Raw genomic sequence first — 16,877 nt, forward strand, 5'->3', positions numbered from 1 at the left:
CCCACCCCCCCGTCTAGTGTTTTGGGTCTCTCCTGCTCTTGACTGACTCTGAACTTGGGCTCTACTTCCCCCCAGGTCCCGCGCCAAAGTTTTCGAGATATTTTAGTTGTTCAGCCAGTTTGGGGTTGGAAATCTGGAACCAGCAAGAATATCGACACTAGTGTTCCACATCAGAGTGGAAGATCCAAGTCAAAAAGCACAGGGGCCAGAGACCTGGTGGGAAGTAGAGCCCAAGTTCAGAGTCAGTCAAGAGCAGGAGAGACCTATCCATTCATGACCCCCTCTGCGCTCCACAGCACCCTCTGCATGTCTCTATCATGGCTCTTAACACCAGTGTTGATATTATAGTCTTGAGCTTATATTTCTTACTCAACTGTGAGATTTGTGAAAGCAGACTTAGTCTCCAGAAGTCATCCTTGAATCCCCACCACCTTTTTATTGCAACGATATAATAATGTTGTTAAAATGAGTTATTGAAACCCTAAGTCAGGTCAAGAGAGTGAGTGTATTAGTGCGACTCCTTGGTTGCCTGTACCTAGCAAAAAGCAAGAAAAAGGACTTCAGTATAAGGATACAGTATCTCACAAAACTTAACCCCAGGTCTCAGGTAGGGACTGGAACAGGAAGCTGAAGTCTATCAGGATTTCCATCTTCGCTTCTCCTTGTACATCTGCTTCAGTAATTTCTTTCTGAAAGCTCGCTTTCTCTGCTTCTCTGGTCTTCAAGCTTTATATTTTGCAGTTCTGATCTCCTGATGACTAACTCACTGTCTATTCTAATTCTAATTCCTGGGATAGAGTGGCCAGAAATGACTGGCCTAGTTTGGGTCTAGTGTCCAAACCAGGTCTAGTCACTGATTGCCAAGGAGCAGGCACATGGGAGAAACTTGGCAGTCAGAGACCATGCCTGTGATTGCAGAGGAAGTCAGTTCCCAGAGAAGGGGTGACAAGATACCCTGAAATGTATTTGTCGCCCTGAGGCAGAGCCAGACAAGCAGTCAGAAAGGAAGCTGACTGTGTGTCAGAGAACTGAAGGATATACAGACTGTCTCAAACAGGAAGGCTTTCACTCACTTCCCCCGGAGTAGGAACCGATGCTGGCATTGCAGGGTATGACCAACAGGGGTCTGTTCTGCTGCAACGAGACAGGGATGAGTGTGGCTCCCAGGTGCATTATTTACCACCTGGGTGACAGTGGGTACAGTCCTTAGCCTCTCTATACCTGGTTTTTTGCATATGTAAAGTGAAGCTAATAATGGTTTCCAGTCTACCTACACAATAAGGTTATTTTTTCAAAGTAAACAAAATAATGCATAAGAGCACTTAGTACAGTGCTAAAAATGTATTAAACATTTTATGCTAAAAACGTATTAAATGTTACTGCTATTGTCATTATAACAACAGATCCTGATATTCTTTATGGAAAATTTATCACTTTTCATGTGGTAACGTTATGACTGCCAAATGTTTATCTCAAGATTTGACCCAAGACTTCAGTGTTTTTTAAAGTTTTAAAATTGAAATAGAGTTGATTTACAATGTTGTGCCAATGTCTGCTGTACAGCAAGGTGACTCAGTTATACACATATACACATTCTGTTTTTTATTATTAATTTAACATCTTTATTGGAGTATAATTGCTTTACAATGGTGTGTTAGTTTCTGCTGTGTAACAAAGTGAATCAACTATACATATACATATATTCCCATATCTCCTCCCTGTTGGGTCTCCCTCCCACCCTCCCTATCCCACCCCTCTAGGTGGACACAAAGCACCAAGCTGATCTCCCTGTGCTATGCGGCAGCTTCCCACTAGCTATCTGTTTTACGTTTGGCAGTGTATATATGTCAATGCTACTCTCTCACTTCATCCCAACTTACCCTTCCCCCTCCCCGTGTCCTCAAGTCCATTCTCTACATCTGCAACTTTATTCCTGTCCTGCCCCTAGGCTCACCAGAATGATTTCTTTTTAGATTCCATATATGTGTTAGCATACGGTATTTGTTTTTCTCTTCCTGACATACTTCACTCTGTATGACAAACTCTGGGTCCATCCACCTTACTACAAGTAACTTAATTTCGTTTCTTTTTATGGCTGAGTAATATTCCATTATATATATGTGCCACATCTTCTTTATCCATTCATCTGTCGATGGACACTTAGGTTGCTTCCATGTCCTGGCTATTGTAAATAGAGCTGCAATGAACATTGGGGTACATGACTCTTTTTGAATTATGGTTTTCTCAGGTTATATGCCCAGCAATGGGATTGCTGGGTCATATGGTAGTTCTATTTCTAGTTTTTTAAGGAATCTCCATACAGTTGTCCAGAGTGGCTGTATCAATTTACATTCCCACCAACAGGGCAAGAGGGTTCCCTTTTCTCCACACCCTCTCCAGCATTTATAGTTCATAGATTTTTTGATGATGACCATTCTGAATGGTGTGAGATGATATCTCATTATAGTTTTGATTTGCATTTCTCTAATGATTAATGATGTTGAGCATTCTTTCATGTGTTTGTTAACAATCTGTATATCTTCTTTGGAGAAATGTCTATTTAGGTCTTCTGCCCATTTTTGGATTGGGTTGTTTGTTTTTTTGATATTGAGCTGTATGAGCTGCTTGTAAATTTTGGAGATTAATCCTTTGTCAGTTGCTTCATTTGCAAATATTTTCTCCCATTCTGAGTGTTGTCTTTCTGTCTTGTTTATGGTTTCCTTTGCTGTGTAAAAGCTTTTAAGTTTCATTAGGTCCCATTTGTTTATTTTTGTTTTTAGTTCCATTTCTCTAGGAGGTGGATCCAAAAGGATCTTGTTGTGATTTATGTCAGAGAGTGTTCTGCCTATGTTTTCCTCTAAGAGTTTGATAGTGTCTGGCCTTACATTTCGGTCTTTAATCCATTTTGAGTTTATTTTTGTGTATGGTGTTAGGGAATGTTCTAATTTCATTCTTTTACATGTAGCTGTGCAGTTTTCCCAGCATCACTTATTGAAGAGGCTGTCTTTTCTCCACTGTATATTCTTGCCTCCTTTATCAAAGGTAAGGTGAACATAAGTGCATGGGTTTATCTCTGGGCTTTCTCTCCTGTTCCATTGATCTATATTTCTGTTTTTGTGCCAGTACTGTACTGTCTTGATTACTGTAGCTTTGTAGTATAGTCTGAAGTCAGGGAGCCTGCTTCCTCCAGCTCCATTTTTCTTTCTCAAGATTGCTCTGGCTATTCAGGGTCTTTTGTGTTTCCATAAAAATTGTGAAATTTTTTGTTCTAGTTCTGTGAAAAATGCCATTGGTAGTTTGATAGAGATTGCATTGAATCTGTAGATTGCTTTGGTAGTATAGTAATTTTCATAATGTTGATTCTTCCAATCCAAGGACATGGTATATCTCTCCATCTATTTGTATCATCTTTAATTTCTTTCATCAGTGTCTTATAATTTTCTGCATACCGGTCTTTTCTTTCCTTAGGTAGGTTTATTCCTAGGTATTTTATTCTTTTTGTTGCAGTGGTAAATGGGAATGTTTCCTTAATTTCATTTTCAGATTTTTCATCATGAGTGTATAGGAATGCCAGAGATTTCTGTGCATTAATTTTGTGTCCTGCTACTTTACCAAATTCATTGATTAGCTCTAGTAGTTTTCTGGTAGCATCTTTAGGATTCTCTATGTATAGTATCATGTCATCTGCAAACAGTGACAGCTTTACTTCTTTTCCAATTTGGATTCCTTTTATTTCTTTTTCTTCTCTGATTGCTGTGGCTAAAACTTTCATGTTGAATAAGAGTGGTGAGAGTGGGCAACCTTGTCTTGTTCCTGATCTTAGTGGAAATGCTTTCAGTTTTTCACCATTGAGGATGATGTTGGCTGTGGGTTTGTCATATATGGCCTTTATTATGTTGAGGAAAGTTCCCTCTATGCCTACTTTCTGGAGAGTTTTTATCATAAATGGGTGTTGAATTTTATCAAAAGCTTTCTCTGCATCTATTGAGATGATCATATGGTTTTTCTCTTTCAGTTTGTTAATATGGTGTATCACATTTATTGATTTGCGTATATTGAAGAATCCTTGCATTCCTGGGATAAACCCCACTTGATCATGGTGTATGATCCTTTTAATGTGTTGTTGGATTCTGTTTGCTAGTATTTTGTTGAGGATTTTTGCACATATTTTCATCAGTGACATTGGCCTGTAGTTTCCTGTCTTTGTGACATCTTTGTCTGGTTTTGGTATCAGGGTGATGGTGGCCTCATAGAATGAGTTTGGGAGTGTTCCTCCCTCTGCTGTGTTTTGGAAGAGTTTGAGAAGGATGGGTGTTAGCTCTTCTCTAAATGTTTGATAGAATTTGCTTGTGAAGCCATCTGGTCCTCGGCTTTTGTGTTGGAAGATTTTAAAACACAGTTTCAATTTCAGTGCTTCTGATTGGTCTGTTCAGATTTTCTATTTCTTCCTGGTTCAGTCTCGGAAGGTTGTGCATTTCTAAGAATTTGTCCATTTTTTCCAATTGTCCATTTCATTGGTATATAGTTGCTTGTAGTAATCTCTCATGATCCTTTGTATTTCTGCAGTGTCAGTTGTTACTTCTCCTTTTCATTTCTAATTCTGTTGATTTGAGTCTTCTCCCATTTTTCTTAATAAGTCTGGCTAATGGTTTATCAATTTTGTTTATCTTCTCAAAGAACCAGCTTTTAGTTTTATTGATCTTTGCTATCATTTCTTCATTTCTTTTTCATTTATTTCTGATCTGATCTTTATAATTTCTTTCCTTCTGCTAACTTTGGGGTTTTCTTTGCTCTTCTTTCTCTCATTGCTTTAGGTGTAAGGGTAGGTTATTTATTTGAGATGTTTCTTGTTTCTTAAGTTAGGATTGTATTGCTGTAAACTTCCCTCTTAGAACTGCTTTTGCTGCATCCCGTTTTATTTTGCCCTAGTTTTCCTTGACATTTGTTTCTAGGTATTTTTTGATTTCCTCTTTGATTTCTTCAGTGATTTCTTGGTTATTAAGTAGTATATTGTTTAGCCTCCATGTGTTTGTTTTTTTTACACCTTTTTCGTGTAATTGATATCTAGTCTCATAGCGTTTTGGTCGGAAAAGATACTTGATACGATTTCAGTTTTCTTAAATTTACCAAGGCTTGATTTGTGACCCAAGATATTATCTGTCCTGGAGAATGTTTCATGAGTACTTGAGAAGAAAGTGTATTCTGTTGTTTTTGGATGGAATGTCCTATAAATATCAATTAAGTCCATCTTGTTTAATGTATCTTTTAAAGCTTGTGTTTCCTTATTTATTTTCATTTTGGATGATCTGTCCATTGGTGAAAGTGGGGTGTTAAAGTCCCCTACACTAATTGTGTTATTGTCAGTTTCCCCTTTTATGGCTGTTAGTATTTGCCTTATATATTGAGGTGCTCCTATGTTGGGTGCATAAATATTTACAATTGTTATATCTTCTTCCTGGATTGATCCCTTGATCATTATGTAGTGTTCTTCTTTGTCTCTTGTAATAGTCTTTGTTTTAAAGTCTATTTTGTCTGATATGAGAATTGCTATGCCAGCTTTCTTTTGATTTCCATTTGCATGGAATATCTTTTTCCTTCCACTCACTTTCAGTCTGTATGTGTCCCTAGGTCTGAAGTAGGTCTCTTGTAGACAGCATATATACAGGTCTTGTTTTTGTATCCATTCATCCAGTCTATGTCTTTTGGTTGGAGCATTTAATCCACTTACATTTAAGGTAATTATCAACATGTATGTTCCTATTACCATTTTCTTAGTTGTTTTGGGTTTGTTATTGTAGGTCTTTTCCTTCTCTTTTGTTTCCTGCCTAGAGAAGTTCCTTTAGCATTTGTTGTAAAGCTGGTTTGGTGCTGCTGAATTCTCTTTACTTTTGTTTGCCTGTAATGGTCTGAATTTCTCCATCAATCTGAATGAGATCTTTGCTGGGTAGAGTAATCTTTGTTGTAAGTTTTTCTCTTTCATCACTGTAATTATGTCCTGCCACTCCCTTCTGGATGCACAGTTTCTGCTGAAAGATCAGTTGTTAACCTTATGGGGATTCCCTTGTATGTTATTTGTTGCTTTTCCCTTGCTGCTTTTAATATTTTTTCTCTGTATTGAATTTTTGATTGCTTGATTAATATGTGTGTTGGCGTGTTTCTCCCTGGATTTATCCTCTGTGGGACTCTCTGTGCTTCCTGGACTTGATTAACTGTTTCCTTTCCCATATTAGGGAAGTTTTCAACTATAATCTCTTCAGATATTCTCTCAGTCCCTTTCTTTTTCTCTTCTTCTTCTGGGACCCCTGTAATTCGAATGGTGGTTCGTGTAATGTTGTCCCAGAAGTCTCTGAGACTGTCCTCAATGTTTTTCATTCGTTTTTCTTTATTCTGCTCTGCCATAGTTATTTCTGCCATTTTATCTCCTGGTTACTTATCTGTTCTTCTGCCTCAGTTATTCTGCTATTGATCCCTTCTAGAGAATTTTTAATTTCATTTATTGTGCTGTTCATCACTGTTTGTTTGCTCTTTAGTTCTTCTAGGTCCTTGTTAAACGTTTCTTGTTTTTTCTCCATTCTATTTCCAAGATTTTGGATCATCTTTACTATCATTATTCTGAATTCTTTTTTCAGGTAGACTGCCTATATTCTCTTCATTTGTTAGGTCTCGTGGGTTTTACCTTGCTCCTTCATCTGCTGTGTGTTTCTCTGTCTTCTCATTTTGCTGAACTTACTGTGTTTGGTGTTTCGTTTTCTCAGGCTGCAGGTTCGTAGTTCCTGTTGTTTTTGGTGTCTGCCCTCAGTGGCTAAGGTTGGTTCAGTGGGTTGTGTAGGCTTCCTGGTGGAAGGGACTAGTGCCTTTTTTCTACTGGATGAGGCTAGATCTTGTCTTTCTGCTGGGCAGGTCCACATCTGGTGGTGTGTTTTGGGGTGTCCATGACCTTATTATGATTTTAGGCAGCCTCTCTGCTAATGATTGGGGTTGTGTTCCTGTCTTGCTAGTAGTTTGGCATAGGGTGTCCAGCACTGTACCTTGCTGGTCGTTGAGTGGAGCTGGGCCTTGGCATTGAGATGGAGATCTGTGGGAGGTTTCACTGTTTGATATTACGTGGAACTGGGAGGTTTCTGGTGGACCAGTGTCCTGAACTTGGCTCTCCCACCTCAGAGGCACCACCCTGACCCCTGGGTGGAGCACCAAGAGCCTGCCATCCACACAGCTCAGAATAAAAGGGAGAAAAAAATGAAAGAAAGAATGAAAAAGATAAAGCAAAATAAAATAAAATAATTTGAAATGAAATGAAATCAAATAAAATGAAATACAATAAAGTTATGAAAATAAAAAATAATTGTTAAAAAATTTTTTAAAGTAAGAAAAAGAAAAAGAAAGAAGAGAGCAACCAAACCAAAAAACAAATCCACCAATGGTAACAAGAGCTAAAAACTGTACTAAAAAAGAAGAGAAAAAGAAACAAACAAAACAACGGACAAACAGAACCCTAGGACAAATGGTAAAAGCAAAGCTATACAGACAAAATCACACACAGAAGCATACACATACACACTCACAAGAAGAGTAAAAGGGGGGAAAATATACATATCGTTGCTCCCAACGTCCATGTCCTCAATTTGGGGTGATTCGTTGTCTATTCAGGTATTCCACAGATGCAGGCTACATCATGTTGATTGTGGGATTTAATCTGCTTCTCCTGAGGCTACTGGGAGAGATTTCCCTTTCTCTTCTTTGTTCGCACAGCTCCTGGGGTTCAGCTTTGGATTTGGCCCCGCCTCTGCGTGTAGGTCGCTTGAGGGCGTCTGTTCTTTGCTCAGACAGGACGGGGTTAAAGGAGCAGCTGATTTGGGAGCTGTGGCTCGCTCAGGCCCTGGGGAGGGAATGGTATGGAATGCAGAGTTGAGCCTGTGTTGGGAGAGGCCGGTGTGATGTTTCAACAGCCTGAGGCACCGTTGTTCTCCCGGGGAAGTTGTTCCTGTATCATGGGACCCTGGCAGTGGCGGGCTGCACAGGCTCCCCGGAAGGAATGTGGGTAGTGACCTGTGCTCGCACACAGGCTTCTTGGTGGCGGCAGCAGCAGCCTTAGCGTCTCATGCCCGTCTCTGGGGTCCGCGCTTTCAGCCGCGGCTCGCGCCCGTCTCTGGAGCTCCTTTAAGCTGCGCTCTTAATCCCCTCTCCTCGTGCAACAGGAAACAAAGAGGCAAGAAAAAGTCTCTTGCCTCTTCGGCAGCTCCAGACCTTTTCCTGTACTCGCTCCCGGCTAGCCGTGGCGCACTAACCCCCTTCAGGCTGTGTTCACGCAGCCAACCCCAGTCCTCTCCCTGGGATCCGACCTCCGAAGCCCAAACCTCAGCTCCCAGCCCCCGTCCGCCCCGGCGGGTGAGCAGACAAGCCTCTGGGGCTGGTGAGTGCCGGTCGGCACCGATCCTCTGTGCAGGAATCTCTCCGCTTTGTCCCCCGCACCTCTGTGGCTGCGCTCTCCTCCGCGGCTCCAAAGCTTTCCCCCTTCACCACCCGCAGTCTCTGCCTGCGAAGGGGCTTCCTAGTGTGTGGAAACCTTTTCTCCTTCACAGCTCCCTACCACTGGTGCAGGTCCCGTCCCTATTCTTTTGTCTCTGTTTATTCTTTTTTCTTTTGCCCTACCCGGGTACGTGGGGAGTTTCTTGCCTTTTGGGAGGTCTGAGGTCTTCTGCCAGCGTTCAATAGGTGTTCTGTAGGAGGTGTTCCACGTGTAGGTGTATTTCTGGTGTATCTGTGGGGAGGAAGGTGATCTCCGCGTCTTACTCTTCTGCCATCTTGAAGCTCCTCCCCTAGACGTTCTTTTTTTAAAAAATATTCTTTTCCATTATTGTGTATCCCAGGAGATTGGATTTAGTTCCCTGTGCTGTACAGTAGGGCCTTGGTGTTTATCCATTCTAAATGTAATAGTTTACATCTACCAACCCCAAATTCCCAGTCCATCCCTCTCCCTCCCCACAAGACTTCAGTTTCTGAACTCCAGTTGAACACTGGACTTTCAGTTAGATGTCACTTCACATTCAAAAAGAGCCAAATCAACCTCATGCTCTTTTTCTTATAACAACTGTATAACCTCTTCCACCTGCTAACATTCCCATCTGTTTTAGTAGCATCAACATTTCGTTAAACTGAGATAAAGACCAGAAGTGACTGAGAATCACAATTTCTAGGTCTGAAATCTCTTTGTTTGGCACCTTTTTTGACTTCTCTCTTTTACACCCTAAGTCTTACCATTCATCAAGTGCTTTTTATCTTTTTCATGTAATTCTGTGACTAAGAATGAACATTCATTGGTGGCTTACTAAGTGCCAGCCACTGTTTTAAGCACTTTTACAGGTATTAATTCATGTAATCCTCATAACGTCTTTCTGGCTTAGGTACTATTATCATCCCCATATACAAATTTGGAAACTGAGATTCAAAGAAGTGATATGATCTGTCTAGGGTCACTGCTAGTAAGTGATAGAGAGCAGGGAGTCTGACTCCAGAGCCATTGCTCCTAACCTGTAAGACACACGACTGCTCTGTGATGAACCTTGAATCTCTCTTTCCATTACTTCTACCACCATTTGGGTCGTGGCTCACATGACTTTACCTCTATTACAGCAATAGACTCCTGGTTGGTCCCCTTGACTTTGCACTTTGTGATACAACTTATATACGGCCACCAGATTGCTCTTCCTTAATTAAGCCCTGATTCTACCTTGTCCTTCCTTTGTTCCAAATCCTTCTATGACTCCCTGTGGTCTAGGATATATAAAAAAACTTACATCCCTGGCTTTTTTGGCTTTCTGTAGTCTGGTTCCATAGTATCTATTCAGCTTTATGTTTTCCTCCTCCTGTTCCATTATCTATGACTACATTCAGGCTGATCTTTTCACCATTCCTGCAAACATGCTGTTCTTTCCTAACTCTGTGACTTCATACATCTCTAAACTTTATTTGTCCATCTCAAGATACTGTGGCTCTAGGAACCCTTCCTTACTAATCTCAACTGGATGTGACCTTTCCTTCCTTAGAACGTTCCTAACGCTTTCCTTGTAACCCCTCTTATGATATCACATTCTGCCTTATTTGATAACGACTTGTGTTCTTTTCTTACTTCTCTCCCTGCTTCACCACTTTGTTAGCCTGTTGAAGGCAGAGACTATGTTTCACTAAATCTTGTATCCCCTGCAGTGCTTCTTCTAATGCAGAGCACATAACAGGCGATCAATACATAGTTACTGAATTTAACAGAATTCTAGTTTCACTCACTCAGAATGTTTCTCTTTTCCCTTTTGTTTTGTTCCAGTCTTTCACAAAAATCTCACTTCTTGAATGAAACCCCTTTGACTGCTCTAGTCCTTGATGAAGCCTACTTTCTCAGAACTCTTGTAGCACTTCAGGCCGTTATATATAATTTAGTACTTGATTAATCATTTTATACAGGTATATTCATTGTTCATGTATTACAACACAGGGCCTGATATATGAAGATTCTCAACAAATATTTGTTGAAGGAATCAATATGTCGATCTTGCCCCACCAACTGTAAGGTCTCGAAGACAGGGACCATGCTTTATAGATCTTCTGTATCCCCTTAGAGCTCTCAGCATGTAATAGGTGCTTTATGAATATTTGCTGACTGACTGGCTCTGGTATTTCTGTTGCAAGTCTGTCCTTACGTTCCTGTTGTTCTGCCCTCAGCCTGTGATTACACTGAAGAGGTTTCTGAGTCCTCAGGTCTGATTTCCCCACTGAGAACAGGCTGAGTCAGGTTGCTGACACACAGGCCTCTTTTTGCCAGTCCCTTTTGATTCTGTCTTTAAATCAGAACTAGGCCTTCTTACAGGGACAAATCCCTAGAGGAAGAGAGCAGGAGTCCTTAGGCTGGGGAAGAAGAGTCGGGGATTGAGAATTGCAAAACATAAACCTTTGGCCAGAAATAATTCTACAGAACTTGTTACTGGGCCTACCCAGTACAAGTGAGGGAAAGGCCATTCTGTGTCTACTTTGTACTGTTTAAAGACAAGGGAAATATATGGCAATCATGACGCAAGAGTAAATGACTAGGGCCCACCTTCAAATGGCATGAAGTCTGCCAGTAGATCTAAAAAAAAAAAAAAAAACAAAAATAACATTTGTATAATATAATAATGATTTGTATATACCATATAGCCAACATGGCAGAGGCCAACAGTGACTAGTTTTCCAGCTTCTCGAAGGAAAGTCTCATCTACTGAGAGGAAAGGGAGAACTGGGATAAGCAGACATCTCTATTATACTGTGCACCTCACAAATACACAGCAATACTTGGGAATGGCAGATGGTAGAATGTGCTTTTGCAGACTGGAAAGGCTTCAAGTTTTGTTCTCCTGGCTGCAGTCTATAATGTTGCTGCTTAGAACTGTGGGAGATGTGTACACAGTGTGTCTAAGAATTATGGTCCTTAACAACTCTTCCCAGACTTGCTTCTAGCTGGAGAGAGGGAAAATGATTGACAGCTGTATCCAAGGCATACTGATGTTTCATTGGACCAAAGAATGAGTTCAACACTGCACTGAGCAGTGGACTAGCTAAGATATAGATTTTTCCTTTATTAATATTTTATATGTATTTATTTGCCATTTCATTGGCTTATATGCTTAGCAAGTTCTTTGTTTTAAATGCAGGTGATCCAAGGATACATGACCCACATTTCAAGGGGCCCATTGTCAACAGGTAAGCAATTCTTTTCTCTGGAATGTATTTTTTAACCAACACAGAAAGCTTATTTTTTGGTATCATTTTCCGGTCAATGGAGAATTGTGTCTACTGTGAGGGGAAAATGACTTATTTTTAGCCTAAATGTCACCTAATTTATACAGGGTACAGGTAATAAATCTTTCCATGAGTCATAAATATCTTGTCCTGTTCAGCAAGTGAACTGCCTTAATTTATGACTGAAGGGTTTGTTATTTCTGATAAAGAGAAGCCAAAAATGCTTTATAAGATTTACCCCCTTTGTGGAGAAGTAAACACATTCCAGTAGCTGTCTTACGCACCCGTTTACGCTGATTCACCACTGCAAGTGCAGAGTTGCTATGCCAACTTCTTCCACACAGGGTATTTGTGCTACTCAGCCTCCCAAAGCAGAGAGCTTTCTGAGAGGCAAACATTCACCAATTCATCACGTATGCTTTAGGATATTTTAAAATGCTCTAGGGAAGTGTGTACTTGTCTTAACTGGTGCTTCTCCTGCAAGGTTGCATAGCGTTTAAAAAGTATCCAATAGGGGCTTCCCTGGTGGCGTAGTGGTTGAGAGTCCGCCTGCCAGTGCAGGGGACGCGGGTTCGTGCCCCGGTCCGGGAGGATCCCACATGCCGTGCAGCGGCTGGAGCCCGCGCGTCCGGGGTCTGTGCTCCGCAACGGGAGAGGCCACAGCAGTGGGAGGCCCGCGTACCACAAAAAAGAGAAAAAAAAAAGTATCCAATAATTCAGAGGCCTCTTTTATTATTATATTGTACCCTCTATTCCCAGGCTTCCTGCTCATCAAAAAGGGGTTTGTAGGGTAGAATGGCTAAAAATGAGGAGAAGATTAAGCTGTACGTAGCTGTTTTTCCACTTAGCGTTGACTTTAATTTCTGGCAGTTGCATGTCATAATAAACTGTGATGTGAAATAGTGATCAACATGCTTATTTGCACTTGCCAGCCATCAGCATGTGTATTGGCATTACTGTTATGCCTCTATAATATCCCAGCTTTAAACAAGTGTGTATCTAGTTTATTCTAATTCTGTAAGAAGCCAAGTCATTTGTTTGGGTTACTCTTTCAAAGGTGTACCTATGCCCTCTTTAGAGTAAGTCTGAAATCTCTCTCATTCTCTCCATGGTAGCACCATGAATACATTTTGTTGTCCAGTGTACAAATAGCCTCATCTGATATGGAGGTTACTTTTATTGTACTTGGATTCATTTTATAATAACTAATTTGTATGAACGGAATCTAGCTTATTGGCCTCAAGGGACCTCTAGATATAATCTGGATTCAATAGTAGTAACAACAATAATAATAAGTGAAGTGCCACATTTGGACAGATGAAATACAGATTACAGATGTGCCTTTTCTAGCCATAGAGAAGAAAGCAGAGCTCAGTCTGGCTGGCTGTAGGTGTGGGCAGGGAGGTGAAATCTCTTGTCTTCAGTTATTTAGAATTTAGTGATGGAACCACACAGTCCAGGTAAAGTCTAAACAACTGTGATAAAGAGAATAATTTATTTTTACTAAGGACCTTTTGTGATGTCCTAGGTACCACAAAGGCCTTCAAAGGTGAAATGGTCATTGTGTATACATACCCCTCCCCCCAAATCTTCAATCCAAGAATGGAGAGAAGTATTGTAAAACCACAGGGGCTTAACTATAGGAAGACACAGTTTGGCCCATTGGTAAATTCTCAGGCTGCAGGGGTCTATAATGCCTTTCCTGGGAAAATAATTGGGGTGTTTAAGGAGCAAGTGAGAAACCCCACCCTCTTCACATTACCTTTTGCTTACTATAACATTTTTTGCTTGCATAATGTCACTTTCCTTCTGAGAGATCCAAAATCTTATCAGATATTCCGGCAGACCCTCACAGCACTGTCTGCTCATCATCACCATGTTCTGTACACCTCTCTCAGTTTACAAGGACATCGTTTTGTGCGTAGTGATGACCCAACTGCAGTTGTTTCCAGGAGATGTGAAGGAATGATGGTAATGCCACAGGAGAGATTAACTCAGTTTCTCATTTGTCCCCATCTACTAAGATAAGAATCGGACGTGTGGAAGCTATTGCCCCGTAGTGTTGACCCAAAAAAAACAAACAGTGATTTTTTTTTTTTTTTTTTTTGCGGTACGCGGGCCTCTCACTGTTGTGGCCTCTCCCGTTGTGGAGCACAGGCTCTGGACGTGCAGGCTCAGCGGCCATGGCTCACAGGCCCAGCCACTCCGTGGCATGTGGGGTCTTCCCGGACCGGGGCACGAACCCATGTCCCCTGCATCGGCAGGCGGACTCTCAACCACTGCGCCACCAGGGAAGCCCCAAACAGCGATTTTGATAGCCCCTTTTGAAAGAATAGTTATCCAGTGCCTATGCTTTGTCCCCTATATTCAACAGAATTTTAGCATTGGATTGAGGTGAGATTTGTAAAAGTTTAAGGGCTGCTCAGCACTGTTCTTGGCGGTACATTAGAGGGCAAAAATGAATGCACATAGAAAACTAAAAAATAAATCTCTTTTAGAAGGTTCTACATGAGAAATTCTCTTATAATTTTAGAACTAAGAAAAATTTTCATTTAATGGAGAGTTAATATACTTTCTCCTGTTAGATAAGGAGAACTGTAATCCACTGTTTCTCCTTTTGTCTTGACTTGTAGAAAGCCCACTGATACATTTAATTTCAATGCCAGCAACTACATTAGCCTTTGAGTTAAGCATTTCTTTTCGGAACTTTGAATTTCTATTTCTATTTTAATAATGCTATTGCATCCAGTTTTAAGTCATTTCATTTATATTCATTCTGAAAAGAGGCAGCATATAGGTGGACAGGTAAATAGAAATGAAAACCTTGGATGTTCCATAATTGACTTTTTCCCCTTATCTACACAGAAAGTAGGTGAAAGACATATGACTCAGACTAATCAAACTGGTAGGTTTCACAATGCTGAAAACAACTACTATTATAGAAGGTGGAAAATCTGTCTGGAATGTAATAAGATGCATTTATTTTTACCTGAGGCATCGGGGAGAGGTTAAACTCACTATCATGAAGGGATTCAAGGAGAGAATGAAGAGGAGTTTATTAGGGATGTTGTAGAGGGGATTCTTTCATATAAAGGAGTTAGACTAAATGACCTCTGAGTTCTTTCCAATTCTGAAATTCTATGACTCTGTGATTCAACATTTTTTATTGTTATAATTAACATACAATATTATGTTACTTTCAGGTATACAACATAGTGATTTGATATTTTTTATTCATTATGAAATGATCACAGTAAGTCTAGTTACCATCCATCACCATACAAAGTAAAAATATTATTGACTATATTCCCTATGTATATATTATATCCCTGTGACTTTTTTATAACTGGAGGTTTGTGCCCCATAATGCCCTTCACCTATTTTGTTCTGTCCTCCCACACCCCTCCCCTCTGGCAACTATCAGTTTGTTCTCTGTATTTATGAGTCTGTTTCTGTTTTGTTTGTTCCTTTGTTTCTTAGATCCCACATATAAGTGAAATCATATGGTATTTGTTTTTCTCTAACTTATTTCACTTAGCATAGTACCTTCTAGGTCTCTCAATATTGCCACAATGGCAAGATTTCACTCTTTTATGGCTGAGTAATATTCCATTACACACACAGACACACACACACACCACACCACATCTTCTTTATCCATTCATATATTGAGGGACATTTAGGTTGCATCTGTGTCTTGGCTATTGTAAATAGTGCTGCAAAGAACATAGGGGTGTATATCATTTTGAATTAGTGTTTTCATTTTCCTCAGTTAAATACCTTGAAGTGGAATTGCTGGATCATATGGTAGTTCTATTTTTAGTTCTTAAAGGAACCTCCATACTGTTTTCCATAGTGGCTGCACTAATTTACATTTCCACCAATAATTCACCAGGGTTCCCTTTTCTCCACACCCTTGCCAACACTTGTTTCTTGTCTTAGATCATAGCCATTCTGACAGGTGTGAGGTGGTATCTCACTGAGGTTTTGATTTGCATTTTCCTGTTGATTAGTGATGTTGAGTACCTTTTCATGTGATTGTTGGCCATCTGTCTTCTTTGGAGAAATGTCTATTCAGGGTTTCTGTCCATTTTTAAGTCAGGTTGTTTATTTTTTTGATATTGAATTGTATGAGTTATTTATATATTTATATATCAACCCCTTATCACAAGTATTATTTGCAAATATCTTCCCAATTTAGTAGGTTGCATTTTCATTTTGTTGGTGGTTTCCTTCACTGTGCAAAAACCTTTTAGTTTGATTTAGTCACATTAATTTTTGCTTTTGTTGCTATTGGATATTTGGAGATGTATCCAAAAAGATATTGCTAAGACCAATGTCAGAGAGGTTACTGCTTATGTTTTCTTCTAGGAGTTTTATGGTTTCAGATCTTTCATTTAAGTTTTTAATCCATTTTGATTTTATTTTGTATATGGTATGAAAAAGTTGTCTAGTTGGATTCTTTCACAATTAGCTGTCCAGTTTTCCCAACATCATTTATTGAAGAGACTGTTTCTCTCCATTGTACATTCTTGCATCCTTTATTGTAGATTAACTGACCATATAAGAGTGGGTTTACTTCTGAGCTCTCTATTCTGTTCCATTCATCTATATGTCTGCTTTTGTGCTGGTATCATGCTGTTCTAATTACTATATCTTTGTAGTATAGTTTGAAATCAGGGAACATGATACTTCCATCTTGGTTCTTCTTTCTCAAGATTGCTTTGGCTATTTCGAGTCTTTTGTGGTTCCATACAAATTTTAGAATTATTTGTTCTAGTTCTGTGGAAAATACCATAGGTAATTTGAAAGGGGTTGTATTGAATCTGTGGATTGCTTTAGGTAATATGGACATTTTAACGATATTAATTCTTATAACCCATGAGCGCAGAGTATCTTTCTGTTTATTTGTGTCATCTTCAATTTCTTTTATCAATGTCTTACAGTTTTCAGAATAAAGGTCTTTTACTTCCTTTGTTAAATTTATTCCTAGATATTTTATTTGTTGAAGTAACAGTAAGTGGGATTGTTTTCTTCATTTCTAATGGTTCATTATTAGTGTATAGAAAAGAAACAGATTTCTGTTTATTAAATTTGTATCCTGCAACTTC

The 16,877-nt window shown here is 39.8% G+C and overlaps 1 protein-coding gene across 1 annotated transcript in view; it reads left to right on the plus strand.

The window, feature by feature from the left end:
- The window catches only part of SLC44A5 (solute carrier family 44 member 5), a 371,649-nt gene that overhangs the window by 201,589 nt on the left and 153,183 nt on the right, over nt 1-16,877 (plus strand). Inside the window, exon 2 of the mRNA XM_029226993.1 lies at nt 11,679-11,727. Coding sequence (XP_029082826.1) covers nt 11,679-11,727 — 49 coding nt within the window. The remainder of the gene's footprint in view (nt 1-11,678; nt 11,728-16,877) is intronic.

Source organism: Monodon monoceros, unplaced genomic scaffold (genome assembly GCF_005190385.1).
Source record: "Monodon monoceros isolate NGI ecotype Baffin Bay Population unplaced genomic scaffold, NGI_Narwhal_1 Super_Scaffold_18, whole genome shotgun sequence".
NCBI classification, from domain to species: domain Eukaryota; kingdom Metazoa; phylum Chordata; class Mammalia; order Artiodactyla; family Monodontidae; genus Monodon; species Monodon monoceros.